At 40.3% G+C, this 15062-nt stretch overlaps 1 protein-coding gene and 1 long non-coding RNA gene across 2 annotated transcripts in view; one reads left to right on the forward strand and one right to left on the reverse strand.

The window, feature by feature from the left end:
* The window catches only part of LOC311516476, a 166365-nt gene that overhangs the window by 111257 nt on the left and 40046 nt on the right, over positions 1 to 15062 (reverse strand). The window lies entirely within an intron of this gene.
* PRL (prolactin) lies at positions 1561 to 14528 on the forward strand. Its single transcript, XM_084620577.1, has 5 exons — positions 1561 to 1623; positions 4643 to 4824; positions 6870 to 6977; positions 9285 to 9464; positions 14254 to 14528. Exons 2-5 carry the CDS (start codon positions 4675 to 4677, stop codon positions 14443 to 14445), a joined length of 630 nt encoding a protein of 209 aa, XP_084476703.1. The 5' UTR covers positions 1561 to 1623; positions 4643 to 4674; the 3' UTR covers positions 14446 to 14528.

Here is a 15062-nt window from a genome sequence, read left to right on the forward strand (position 1 = left end):
TCCAGTCTTCATTTCAGTTAGCTATCCCTGTTGGATACACACTTAACTAACAGGGTAATAACCCATTTTCTTTCCTATGAAAAGCCCTATTTCAGGTGCATATCAACTATGCAACATACTATTCATATTTCAGAGAGCCTAAGAAAGGTATAGAATGGTATGAACTTGTAGAGGTAGGATCATTATCTCTGAGAAAAACTCTACTTTTTAGCACTGACAAATAATTTTTAATCGAAAGTTAAACATGATACAGTCTAAGATATTTATCTTAAGTAAAAAACTGACACAGTACTATGAATATAGCATTGTATTCTATGGCCTGCTTGCCTGTTATTGCTTTTTTTTCTACTAACAAACATAATATTCAGCTATAGATAATAATTGAGTCTCACTGTTTTTAATACAAATTGTTATCGTTTTAAAGAATATTACTCCTTTGACTTATTTCTTTTCTTTCTTTGTCTATACCTCATTATTATATCTCCCTCTTCTTTTGGCTTTATGACTGCAGTGAGGAAGTCTTTACTTAAGGCACAGGTCTGGGAATCAAGAGGTCTTGGTTCTCTCTCATCTGTGATACAGACTTCCTGTGAGACCTAGGACAAGCCACTTAACCTCTCTCTCTATCAGCAGTCACATCTGTTAATGGGATTTCACCTTTACATTTCCCTCTCTCATAGGTGTGTTTCTTCTATTCCTTTGCCTATTCAGATTGTTTTGAAGTTTAATCCATTTGTGTTTGTAACACACTTGGAGATCTTGGGAGGAAGGAACAATAGAAAAGCACAGTATCTTCAGTCCTGTTTCTAAGGCCTTGTCTACACTATGGGGCTAAGTCGACCTAAGTTACACTACTCCAGCTACGTGAATAACGTAACTGGAGTCGACATTGCTTACGTTGACTTACCGTGGTGTCTTCACTGCGCTGCATTGACGGAGACGCTCTCCCGTTTACTTACTTACTCTTCTCATTCTGGTGGAGTACCGGAGTCGACCAGAGAGTGCACTGCTGTCGATTTAATGTGTCTTCACTGTACCCGCTAAATCAATGCCCGCTGCATCGATTGCAGCAGTGTCTATCTCCCCAGTAGTGAAGACAAGCCCTCAGTAATTCCTAATGCAGATGTCAACAAAATCTGAAGACTATTTTTGCTTCTTTGGTGGTTTGCGTCTGAGGATTTCAAATATTATGAACTAGAACTAAAAAATACCTGTTAGGTAGGTAAGTATATCAGACTGACACACGGAGGTTAATACATGACTTGCCCAAAAGTATGTGGAACAAAGGGCTGAGTGCAGAGGCCAGTTCTTCTGACTTGCTTTCCTGTGCCTCAGATCTCAAACCAAGCCTCGTCTTGGTTTGATTCCCGTATGAGTTTAAGCAGCTACTATACTAATAATTGACCCAGTCCTGAGCAACATCCTGTTGGTAATTACAACCTGTTGCTGACGCATTTCTAATTGAATACTGTTTTTCAACCACTGAATCCCACAGTTTACCCTCTAGAACTCTCCTCTCCTGTGTTTTTAATTTTCACCCTTTACATCCACAGTTACAAAACAATGAAGAATTCAGAGTTCCATATGTGCCCATTACATGGGTATGGAATGGGTTATCTGAAGGTAAGATATTCATTAAAAATTAATTCCTTATTCATTATAATCATTTAATTTGGAAAGTTTTTTCATAGGTAAATGGATCTGAGGAACAGATGAGAGATTAAGCACTCGCTAATACATTCATACAGATGGGCCTCACATAATAACATGGGGCTACTAGAGCTGACCTGCTGAGTAGCTTGTAGATTATCACAGAGATGTCAGATCTGGAAACAAATTATACATCCCATTGATTAGAACAACCACTACTTTCCATACAGTAGATATGTAGATTTTTTTAAATAAGTAGCTCTCATCTGCAATAAAAATCTCATCTTTTATTAGGTTTCCATTAATAGATAATACTTCAGTAAGCAGCAAACACGACAACTTCCCTGATTTTTTTTTTAATTTAAGTGTGTTTAATTATAAGAATTGCACTCTTCCCTTAGCACCTTTCAGATTCAGGACAAAACAATACTTCTTGGTTACTATTTAAAGATCTAATACTTTGGATTCAAATTTAGGCTCCCTGTTCTTTCTCTTTCCTGAATTGAGCTGTGTTCCTATCATGCTGAGGTTTCAACAAACTAGTTTTATAGATGCATTTTATTTGGAGGAGCCTCCATTTCCTCTCTTGGCAGATTTCAGTGCAATTTGTTCACTTCTCTCTCAAGGTCTGTAATGTTGATTTTGCAAGATACTGTTTCCCTTACACAGTTACCCATAACTATCAATAATGAAAATGCATGTGTCCTTCTCATGTGGAGAGGGAACTAGCAATAAGACAGTAAAAGTTGGGGATATCTTTCCCAGCTTGCTAACTAGAACACTCCGGCCTAAACTAGACTCCCACAGAGATCAGTGGGATTTGCACCTAAGAGCAGAATATGTCTACTCTTTCATTCTGACCATCATTGTACTACTCCAGTCCACTCTAAGATCTCACAGCCAAATTTATCAAATTCCCTCCCCCAAGCCACAAAGTCATGCTGAATATGAATATGAAAGAGAGGAGCATTTTGATGTTTGTAATTAAGAATGTAAACTCAATGACGAGGAAGCATAGGAAACAACCTGCTGAATAGATGCAGCATGGCCCCTGGAGGGTATATAAATCTGGCACCCGCAGAAGATGAGAATAAGAACTTCAGGCTTCTTTCTGGTGAGGAAAGTTACCACACATGCTCACTACCATGAGCAAGGGGACTTCGTTGAAAGGTAAGTCTCTTGCCATTAGCTTTTTGATATTTGTGTGTGTGTGTGCTTCTTTTAAGTTAGAGTGAATTTGGTACAGAATGAAGAAAGGTGTTGGAGTGACAGGTCTGTAGACTGAAGTCCTCTCTTTAGCCATACAACACATACAGTACAGGCAGCATCAGTGCAAGCTTTCTCCATCTCTACATGGAAAGTCTATTCCTAGAGTGAGAAGGTAGTTTGGTGCCTATATCTACTCAGTCCTATATCTGTTGGCCTCTCTGCAGGCTTGTCTTCATGTACAGTGCAGCTGCGTTGCTGTAGTGCTTTAAAGGGTCTGTCTACATTACCCACGTTACAGTGCGGCCGCTCTCCCGGCAATTAAAAAAACCACCCCGAACGAGCGATGGTAGCTTTATCAGCTCCTGACAACAAAGCACCGTCCATACTGGTGATTTTCAGCGCTAAAACTTTTGTCGCTCGGGGGGTGTGTTTTCACACCCCTGAACGACAAAAGTTTTAGCGCTGCAAGTGGCAGTGTAGACACGGCCTTTGTGAAGATGCTACTATATTGACAGGAGAGCTTCTCCCATCGGCATAGTTAATCCACCTCCTTGAGAGTTGGATTTTTCACAATTATACCAATAGAGGACCGTACTGGCCTCACACTAACAGGAGTACTGATTAATGTAAATTATAATTGGTTTAAGGATGTAACATCGACACCACCCAGATTGCCTATTTATTTCACAAAAACCACTGAATAGCTGTCAGAAAGCAATGACTTTCAGTCATTACCAACATTGTCCAGAATCAAACTAGGGATTTAAAAGTGCATGGCTCTGTAACCTAATCCCAATCTCTTGAGCCATCTAGTCTCAATGTTCCTTTACCATCTGAGTCTTTCTCAGCACACTCCTCTATCTGCAGCATTTTGAGTATACACTGTTTATCGGGTTTGCATTATAATGCTTGTGTAGATAAAAGGAATTTTCCTGAGTTCAAAGCCAGAGAGAAACCTGCTGAACTACATGCTATTACTTTAATAGATGATATAAAGGTGGTTCTTCTGTTTTATTAGGTATATTTTAGTTTGGCACACATAAAATGAATACATTTGATAAATCAGTACATTTATAAAGTCATTTTTCTGGTGCATTTTACCTCTAGCTGTATGGGATCCTAATATTTGAACCAATGTATTAATTTATCAGGTATTATTTTTTAAAGATTTCACTGTACTTCTGTGCATATTTTACTTCACTGGGTAGAAAACTGATTCTGTCAAGTTAATGTTAAAGTTTTATCAGATCTGTTTTGTCTATAAGACATTCAGAAGTCCTTTGTAAAAGCTTCAAAAGATCAGAAAGGGGCTGAAGTACACTATGGATTTTGTTAGCAGTAGGCACTTTAGGGTTAAACTCAAACTGCTAAACAGCACAGCTGCTGGAAATCTTTTGAGGGAATTCCCAGGACAATCAAAATCTTTAGAGAGTGACCTAACCACCCTCCCTCAAAATTAATTTAAAAACTGCAAACATTTGCAAAGAAGAAAAGCACATTTGTGGAAGGCCAGGAGAAAAATAAAAGGGAGTAACCTACTTTTCCAACTATGTATCTATGAAAATATAATTATGTATTTATATTTACAAAGTGAGGAAGGCTGATTTTTTTCCACTTATTGCTATATAATGAAGGCAGGTACAGTGGTAAGAGACAGTAGAGAGCGCAGTATATTGTGATACAGGGAACCCTGTTTCCTGAAAAATTGTGATAGTTTCTGCTATACGACGCCTTCTAAATCCATATATCTGTGTGTTTTGTTTTTTGTTTTAAACCTGAATAGGTGTGCTGCTGGTGGTTCTGCTGGTATCAAACATGTTCCTGCCAAAGAAAGGTGTGACCTCATTGCCAATCTGTCCCAGTGGGTCTGTTGGTTGTCAGGTCTCCCTTGGGAATCTTTTTGACCGTGCAGTTAAACTCTCACACTATATCCACTCCCTCTCCTCAGAAATGTTCAACGAATTTGTAAGTACTCAGCATTTTATGAGTGAGACTTGACAGAAACTGCAGTACAATACTTTAAAAAAAAACACAAGCGGAGCTTAGGAATACAAAATGGTTCAGGCTTGGGGAAACAGGGTTAGTAGTATCTGTGTCCACTACAGCACACTCCCCTCCAGAGTCTGGAATGGAGCTCAAGATTCCTGAGTCTGATCACACCTCTGTGGTCAGCAAATATCTGTGAAACCCACTGGCAAAGTCTGTCATCCCCCTCCAGCACTGGCCCACACAGAAGTAACAACCTACGACTGCAATGAGTTACTCCACTAGGTCCAGTGGCAGAGGTCTGTGTGGTGGAGCTAAAGGTTCTGACCCTGCTGATGAATCAAGTGGGTGTCAATAAGGTGCCACATGGAGGAATTTCTGTTCTTTCAGTTTGCTTTTCAGAAAGACCTACAAAATTGCACAATAAACTAAATGAAAGGAATATTAAGGTTGAAAACTCGAGCACTCAAAAGTTAGGAAATACCAAAATGAAGGTTGCCTGGTCAACCTTAATTCATCCCCTTTGTCATACACATTATGATTAGGCTTGGAAGGACTGGTAAATGTCAGTACATTGTGGATTTCACCGTATACATAAACTAACAAATATTTCCATTGATAATAATCAAAATGTACAGATAGGCAAAGTAAGAAAAACGCTGCTTGAGAACTTATTAGAGTTTGATTTAAGGATATTTACTTTGATTATTTGACATGTGGTGCTGACAGTTTGTGTTTTAACAGTTATAAAGCTTTAACCTTTTGAATCTCAGCATTTGCGGTCATTAAACAATTATTGTCTGACCCCCCTCATCATCTGACCTACTTATTTCCCACAATTATTAAATAGCTAATAAAATTATTCAAAATAGCCATAGATATTATCCATTGAAAAATCAAATTCTGCCAAGCCTTATTATGATGCAGTCTTTAATTTTACATGATCACATACTTTTTCCCCATAGGACTGGACCTTTAGTTTTCTACAAAGAACATTAAAACATTTTCTAGGGCATAAGCAAACTGTACCAGGTCTCATTAAACTGACCCTTTGTTCAGAAAGGTTGGATCTGGACTGACTCAATACAAACTCAGATATCAAAGACATCAAGTGTCCTTCTAGACTCCTTGATGGACATTCCTTCTAGACTCAATGATGGATCCTTAGGTGGTATAAATTGACATAGCTTCTTTGACTTCAATGGAACTATGCCAGTTTATACTAACTGAAGAGCTGGTTCTTAATTTTTATATTCACTTCTTTAAAATTGAAGGTCAACTCCTTTACCTCCCTTACATTGCAGGCTTTCAGTCACTGACTGCTGAGCTTATACATGCTTGATATAAAATTTGATGGCAAAAGTATAGGTGCCAATATTTGAAAATTATTAATAAGGCAGTTTGGGAGGGAGAGGAGGAAGTAGAAAAAGTATCTCCAGTGAAATATACCGAACAAGATTATTCTTTTGGGAGGACATAGCTGTACAGTTATAAAGCGCCACAAGCAAGCCATAGGCCAGTTATACCTAGAATATTTGAGGAAACTCTGCCATTCCTATCACAATATATTTAAATAACTTCAAAATTGTAACTTAGAAATAAAGATATCCACATAGTTCATTCTGTGGACCACTTTATAAGAAAGATTCTCCTCTCACATATCTTACCCCCCAGATCTCCAAATCCCCTATTAGTTGATTCTCAAAATGATTTAGTTTATCAGACCACCAGAAAGGGTTGTAAGAACCACTATACTAAAATATAGGAACTATCCCTTCTAAACAGATTCTGTGCAGGAGTCTAATCCCAGAAAGTATTTTCCTTCCACAGTTTTAGGTCATATCAACTCAAATAAAAGAATCTGATCCCAAACTACTTCTCTGTATAGTGACTGGACAAAACACAGCACATGCAGAGATGAAACCAAAGGAACAATACCTACTTAATTTCCTTTAGAATATCTGTGCCATGACTCATCTATTTATTTATTTATTTCATAAATGCACGTTGTTGTTGATCCACAGGATGAGCGCTATGCTCAAGGCCGTGGGTTTATTACAAAGGCCATTAATGGCTGCCACACTTCCTCCCTAACCACTCCTGAAGACAAAGAACAAGCTCAGCAGATTCACGTGAGTCTCATTTTTAACCTATTTCAGAATGAAAGGAGGAGAAAGAGGCAATAGTGAAATTAGAGCTGGCTAGGCCACAATTAGTTGAAAGAGATAAAACAGTTACCGTATATACTCGATCATAAGCTGGTTCGTTTATAAGCCAACCCCTCCCCCCCAAGATGGATAAGTAAAAATGGAAAATTTTTATGACCCATTCATAAGCTGACCCTATAATTCAGGGGTCAGCAAACTTTGGCTCCTGGGCCATCAGGATAAGCCGCTGGTGGGCCGCGTCCACAGGCACAGAGGTAAACCTAAGTAAACAAAGTGTCCCGGTACGCCAGCTGCTTACCCTGACGGGCCGGGACAGCAACTGGTGGGGAAATTTTTTGCAAGGGAGAAGCTGTGGGTCAGGGGAGTAATCCCTGTGACCACCCCCCACATGACCCCACCCCTAGCCCGGGAACCCCACACGATCCCCATCCCATCCCTTCCCTTCCCACCTTATCTGGGGAGGGCCAGGGGAGGATGTCTCTGGCCTGGCCGGAGCTGCTCCAGCAGGCTGGGTGGTGTGGCCGCAGCATGTTCCAGTGGGCGGGGCCGAGTGGCGCGGCCACAGCCTGCCAGCCCTGGAGCTGCAGCTGTTTCAGAGGCTGGGGGGGAGAGCAGCATGGCCAGAAGTGGAGAGACTCTGGCTCCACCTCTTCTCTTCTGGCTCTGCTGGCTGTGCTGCCTCTCCCTGCTCCCTCTGTTGGGGGGAGGGGCTCTCTCTCTGTACCCATTCATAAGCCGACCCCCTTCTCTGATGCTTCCCTTTTTTACTAAAAAATTCGGCTTATGAACGAGTATGTATGGTAATTAAAAATCAAATGCAAGGAAAAGAAAAGTAGAAAATGTCAAATACTGATGAAAATTCTTACAGATATTCAGTTTCAATATATGTACTATAAAAGAAAAAATCTTACTCCTGTTGCTCTCAGTCTCCCTCTCTTCATATGTTACATTCAGTTACTGCATATTATTTCAAATTACTCTCTAGAGCAGAGGCCAAGTCTTTCTTTATATCTGTATAGCACTCTCATTGGAGCCTTTGGGCATTACTTTAATACAAATAGATAATAATTAAGCATGATAATAAAAGGTACAGGAAGGACCAAAGAGGGCCTCAGTAGTCAAAGAGACACATAAATACAGTAGGTACTATTCTATTGGCTCTATAGTTACTGTAGCAGTTGACAGACTCTAAATAGATAACCATGCAATAGCCACCAGATAAGAAGTGGCCACATCATCACTCAGATAGAGACTTTAACAACACAAGGTAATTGCAACAATCAAACAACTTGTAAAGAGAGTCATGTTGGATATTGCCACATTAAATTCTGAATTCTCCATTTAACAATGGCAGCCATAATCAGAGATGTGTATGTCCACCTTCTTTTAGCCCTTGAAAATGCTTTGGAGAGGACAGTGTGCAAGCTTAGTCACCAAAGAGTTATGCCAGAGTTTGATGTTTTACCAGTTGCACCCTAGTCCCAGTTTTGCAATCCCAAGATCCTCCTTTTAGAATATTACAATAGGGTTACAAATTCTCTTTCTTTTAGCACAGGAGCAAATGCAGAATATAAGTCCCATGTGTCAACTTTAAAAGGTTTCTAGTGCAGCAGAATGGTTAGCAGCACCCCCAAAAGAGCAAAAGCTTTTTGAGCTTCCACCTAACCCCAAGCAATGAAAGCTTCTAAAGAGAAGAACTTTCCTTGGAAGCAAACTTTTCAAAGGGGATGAGGAGGATGACAGGGCATGTTTACTATGTTCTATAGACAGTAGAAGTCCTTTATAAAAGGCATTAAGTGGCCTACCCCAGAGTGCATCTTCCATTCCGTGCTGAGATTTTTCTTCAGATCCCACCAGACTTCTAAATCTGTCTCATTAAAAACTGGCTAATTATCAAGTTAAATGCAACTCCATTCAGAGAGGCTAATCCTAGTCACTCTCACTATACAATATACTGTGGAGACAATTTTGGTGATATTTTGTATTTGCAGTATTCTATCACCATTCATCCAATTCTCTTTTAACACATTTTTAATAATAACTGATTGTATGTACATGAATACACCATTTGCAGAGGGGTGAACTGAAATATATGGAGAAGACAAGTGATGTGCCAAAGGGCACACTGCAAATCGGTGACAGAGCTAGAAATAAAATCGAGGTTCCCTCAGTCTTAGACCACTGCTCCAACCTGAGTGCAACACTGCCTCCTCGTGCTGCCTTCATATAGTCTTCTTGCTTTAACTGCATCTTCTTAATGTTGATGAACAGCATGAAGACCTACTGAATTTAGTGCTGGGAGTACTGCGCTCCTGGAATGATCCCCTGCTCCACCTGGTCTCTGAAGTGCAAAGTATCAAAGAAGCTCCAGATACCATTCTCTGGAAGGCTGTGGAGATTGAGGAACAGAACAAGCGTCTTCTAGAAGGAATGGAGAAAATAGTTGGACAGGTAGGTGAGCATTAGGGCCCCAATGTCCTAGTTCAAAGCTCCCAGGAAGCCACATACGGGAGTAGGCTCATTCTGTTCAGAGCAGGAGAGTGATGGAGGGGGAGGGGGAGGGGGAGGGATTCTCAGCACTCATCTGCTCTAACTGATTCCAACCATGTACTGTCCCTAAAGGGACACCTGATGATTGGCATGGAATAGCTTAGCTTCCATCCTTCCTGAACACATCCCTACACCAGGGGAGGGTGCAGTTGGAGCAGGACCTAGGTCTGCTGGCGTTCCATCACAAAAGAGGCCCCCTGGCACCAGGCTGAATTATAATTGAGAATCTGGCCCACAATGTTGCCCATTGAAGAAGCAATGCCTTAATTCCTTCCCTTTTTGGCCACTAAGAAACTATATGCTGTTATTGCACTACAGTTTTGGTGTCTATGTGTAGACAGAAGGAAGGGATCACCTTTTATAAACAGTTGACACAAAAACATCCTAAAGTCCAACATATGCTACAACACTGACAAGCAGAACTATATAACTAGACGCTAACATGCTTCCTTTCATACTCAACGATTAATATTTGAAATGTGTGTCATCTTAACCTTGTGAGGTGGTTTGTGGATACTGTGTTAATATCCTTTGCCTAATTTTTAAGCATCTTTTTATTTCTCTAAAGAGGCTAGAAAGTCAGATTATTTTTAATTTTAAGAACAAGTAATTCTGTCGATTAGAGGGGAAGGAGAACTTTTTTCCTGCACAGATGGGTATTCATTTGTATCTTTAAGATTATGCCAGGCCTAATGATGCCTCCTGGAAAAGCTTCCACTATGCAAGAGTCTTTAGTCTAGTAATGGAATGATTGTGATGCAGAAGTGAAAAGACCATATATGTACAAGAGATGATAGCACTGACTATCATTAAGGTTCCCAACATTTCCCCTTATAAGACCCTGTTTCCAGTTGCTTATAACTTTGCCAAACTAACTATTTGGGCTGAAATTTCCTATGCTGGGTGTCTGCCTCAGGCTGGATTTTTTGGAAAATTTCAGACAAAATGGCTGAGTCGTTTCCAAGAACAAAGCTAGGGAAAAATATTCTAGGTGACCTTTTCTTTGAAAACCTTTAGTGGCCTCATACTTCAAGTAGCAACTTGAAATTTGGCAGGTGGGTGGGCTTTGCCTCCATCTGAAGAGCCAACCAAATTTATCCAAGAGATAAGCCTTTGAAAATTTGCAATTCACACATGCTCAATAGAGACTTGTTACAGCTTAATTCCCCAAACATTCCATCTGAATTGAATGTGTTCCACCCTGGGGCTTCAGGGGTCTGAGAAGGACTTTCCCTATAATTGATGTTCCTGGCTGCTACAGGCTGTGATGAGCCTGGATCCAGGGGGAGTAGACTGGGACAAGGAGCCTGGGGAGTAAAGACTGGGAGAGTTGGCATGAGGGAGAGAACTGGGACTGGGAGTTTTGGGAAGAGACTGGAATTGGCTGGGCAGGGAGACTAGCACTGGGAACTGAGTGGGTTGATGCTGAAATTGGATGAAGAGCCAGAGGATACTGACCGAGAGCCAGAGTGGACAGGATGTGTGGGGCTGACTGGAAGCCTTGGAGGAAGAGAGAGAAATTGGATGAGGAGCCAAAAGTGGGGAACTGGGACTGGAATGAGAAGCCTGAGTAATTGAGACTGGGACTGGCTACAGGAGGAGAAATGAGACTCGGACAGGCTGGAGAGGAAGGAGCAGAAGGAGTCAAGCTTGGGGAAAACAGGCAGAAGACTTTGTGGCCACTAGAGAACACATTGCTCCAAAGCCTGGAAAGGAATTCAAGATCCCTGAATTTAACCATTCCTCTCCTGAGAGCAAATATCTGTTTCATCCCCTTATAGTACTGATTCACATAGAGGACGACAACCTACTACTGCCATCATTTACTCCATTGGCTCAAGTGGCAGGGGTCTCTGTAGAGAATCTAAAGATTCCAATTCTGCAAATGTCCCATGTGGGTGACAATATGATGTCCCATGAGGGAATTTCTGTTTTTTCAGTTTATTTTTTAAAAACCTAGGAAATTACACCCACAAAAACTGCATTAAAAGGACATTGTTAAAGTTACAAAGTCAAGTTCTCAAAAGTTAGGAAATGACAGATGAAGGTAGCCTTAATTCAGCCCCACTCAGCCTATGCATTATTATACAGTCTTTACTTACATGATCACAAACTATTTTTTCCACGGGACCCCTGCCTCATTCTGTGCACACATTCAACCTGCTCTTGGGATGAATCAGGGTTGGATAAAGAAAGAGGCTGTTGTCTGAAGGGGTCCCTGCCTTATTTACTCTGAGAAATCAGGTCCTAGACATCTCACAGATTCACAAATTCCAAGGCCAGAAAGGACCATTGTGATCATCCAGTCTGACCTCTTGTAAAACACAGTTAAAGAATATATTTCTTTTTGAACTAGAGCATTATCTCAAAAAGTATTCACCCAAATTTAGTGGATACTTTTTACTTTAATCTCTCTGTTCCTCAGTTCCCCATCCATAAAGTGGGATATTAACAAAATAAATATTAAACAAATTCATTAATGTTTGTAAAAAGAAAAGGAGTACTTGTGGCACCTTAGAGACTAACCAATTTATTTGAGCATGAGCTTTCGTGAGCTACAGCTCACTTCATCGGATGCTGTAGCTCACGAAAGCTCATGCTCAAATAAATTGGTTAGTCTCTAAGGTGCCACAAGTATTCCTTTTCTTTTTGCGAATACAGACTAACACGGCTGTTACTCTGAAACCTGTCATTAATGTTTGTGAAACACTCAGATACCATGAGGAAATAATAATTCATTCTTCAGAGCAGGGTTTGAATAGCATGCAGTAAATAAGGCCTAGGTCACACACTGAGCAATGAGGAAAAAAAAATATTGAATAGTGGTTCACTGAGTGCTCTGCACCCTGTGCACTGAATGACACAGGTACTTCATGGAAAAAGTAATTTGTGATCATGTAATTAAAGACTGTATCATAATCTACACACACATGGAGGCAACCTTAATTCTGGCATTTCCTTACCTTTGGGTGCTTGACTTTGCAACCTTAATACTATTTTTAACATATATATCTATATATATAGTAAGTAATATATATAGTATTGCTTACAGCTCTCCAAACTGGAAAAGAGGTGTTTAAGAGTCTGTTCTTGAAGTCTTGCATTTTGCAAGGATTCCCTGACAATAAACATGGAATCTTTCCTTGCAGAGGTGTCCTCCTCTCTGTCTTGGATCTGGTTCCCGAGCATTATGAGAAAGTCTGTGACACATGGTCCCCCCACCCCCTAGTTTGGTAAGCCTAGACAACATAGTTGTCTCACAGTACCCGTACATGAGTTATGAGTAACTGATTGAAAGCTTTCCTGTCTAAAAGCAGCTCAAGTTTGTTTATGTTTAATGGGACCTCTGACAGATCCCATAAATCAATCAGTAGCTGAACTGGGCTTTACAAAGTTTCAGACTTCACTGGCTTTGGTCAAGTTCTAAACAGCTGAACATCCTTAAGAAGTGCTCACAGTATTCACTAACTTCTATTAGAGCATAAATAAAACATGGTCTTATTCTCTCAGTTTGGAGTCTGTTTAGACAGCAACCTGACTTTGTTCATGACCACAAATGCATCTATCAATTAAAGCTGAGACATCTCCATCTATATCCATCTGTAAAACCTGCAGGAAGGGGTCCAAGAAAACAGTGGAAATTAAGTGCTGCTAGAATTATCTTCTTACATTGTTCTCATTCTAGAAACAGATTTAGAGATCAGGTTGGCAAGATCAGTAGTGTCAAGTCATGGTTTCTTATCCACTGGCAAGACTATTGCAGTGTGGCCAATAGCTTGCCCAGACAGAGACAGCCATAGGCAGTCTTGGTTTGTAGTTGTTCCCCACTGGTTTTCACAGGAGGGATGAATCAGCTTTGCAAGTGGTGATAGGAAGAGATGATCCTCCTGCTATTAAGTATAGTTGTCCTTGACAAGAGAAAATGGATGAAAACTTCTTCAAATGAGGGGAGTTTAACCAATCTTTATTTTAGACGCTCACTGACTACATGAGTTTTTACTCATACTCATCTATCAGATTTCACTGAATCACTTATGATTTCCCCTCATGTTCTACTGGACCCCAGTATTTGCTTTGTAGAAGTGGATGTTTATATGAAGAAGCACTCTTGATGTCTGTCTCTGCCTTTAACATACTCCTGAGGCTGTCCATACCAGAGTCATTGTCTCAGAGAAGGCCTGAGACAAAGCTGGGAGGGGGGCACATGTAAAGAAATCCAAAGAGCAGATCCATCCACCTGCCCAGGAAAACTTAAAGGCAGATTGAACCAAGAGGCAATGCCATTGGCAGGTCTGCACATGATGGAAGGACTGGCTTTGTCATGAAATCAGATTCCATCAGGCATTAGAGCAGGTAAGCACTCTATATACTGTAGAAGAGCAAACTTTTAGTGAAAGACTGATAGCAAAATCATATAGATACACATAGAAATATAATGTGGCATTATTTTGAGGTACAGATTTAATGTTCCATACATTAGGGTGTATCATGCCTCGAAGATCTTTGGAACCATAATGTAAACCAGATGTTTTTTTACAAGCTTCAATCAATTAGACAGCATACCCAAGGCAAGCATTACTTGGCTCTTTGGTGCTTTACCTAGAACTCTCTTGTCTGATTCCCTAGCTTCTATTGCTTAGCCTAGTAGTACTGTCAATGAAATACTATCACTTTGTTTCCTTTTGATTAGGTTCATCCTGGTGAAATAGAAAATGAAGTCTACTCCAGGTGGTCAGGTCTCCCATCCCTGCAAATGTCAGATGAGGACTCCCGTCTCTTTGCCTTTTACAGTCTGCTACACTGCCTGCGTAGGGATTCCCACAAAATTGACAACTACCTGAAGCTGTTAAAATGTCGCCTTATCCATGATAGCAACTGTTAAGTATTCACTAGGCCCATCCCTCACTGAAATGATATCACTAAATCGTTCAAGGGGGCCTTCTTGTTGCTTTGTCATTTTTTGTTGCAAACTTTCTGAGAAATTACATTGTGCTGTATAAAGACCACCAATAACGTTTATGCATGTTTACATGGTTTCTGGCTGCAGTCAATAATGTTGTTTATCTCAATGTTTAAAAACTTTTATCATAAATCCCTTGTACTGTAGTAATACACTGTACTGTTTACTTAACTCAGCTACTGGCATCTCAGTGATAACCAAATCATGCAAATACAAATACAAATATTACTAAAACCAAAATGCATAAATATGTGAGTTGAATCAGTGCAGGAAAAATGGTTGCTATGCCTTAAATCTTTAGCAACACAAGCTTCTTCTTTTGGGTCTCCATCTCCAGTTATTGATGCACAACATGGGCTGTCCTAATTCCCTCCTCCCTACCCACCCCTAAAATTAAAGGGACATAATCTAGAGGATTAACCTCAGCACTGGAAAGCAAGGTGGTCCTCCATTCCAATCCTAATTCTCCCACTTTCCAAACATTACTTACTAAGTCCTCACAACATCGCTAAGAAGTACGCATTTAGTATTACCTGCAT

This window comes from Lepidochelys olivacea, assembly GCF_965140295.1.
Source record: "Lepidochelys olivacea isolate rLepOli2 genome assembly, chromosome: 2".
NCBI classification, from domain to species: domain Eukaryota; kingdom Metazoa; phylum Chordata; order Testudines; family Cheloniidae; genus Lepidochelys; species Lepidochelys olivacea.

Bases quoted from the DNA above. Each gene is read 5' to 3' on its own strand.
- PRL (XM_084620577.1), top strand. From the start codon at position 4,675: ATGTTCCTGCCAAAGAAAGGTGTGACCTCATTGCCAATCTGTCCCAGT. The intron at 6,978-9,284 runs GTGAGTCTCATT...GTTGATGAACAG, and splicing joins AACAAGCTCAGCAGATTCAC to CATGAAGACCTACTGAATTT. The intron at 9,465-14,253 runs GTAGGTGAGCAT...CCTTTTGATTAG, and splicing joins TGGAGAAAATAGTTGGACAG to GTTCATCCTGGTGAAATAGA.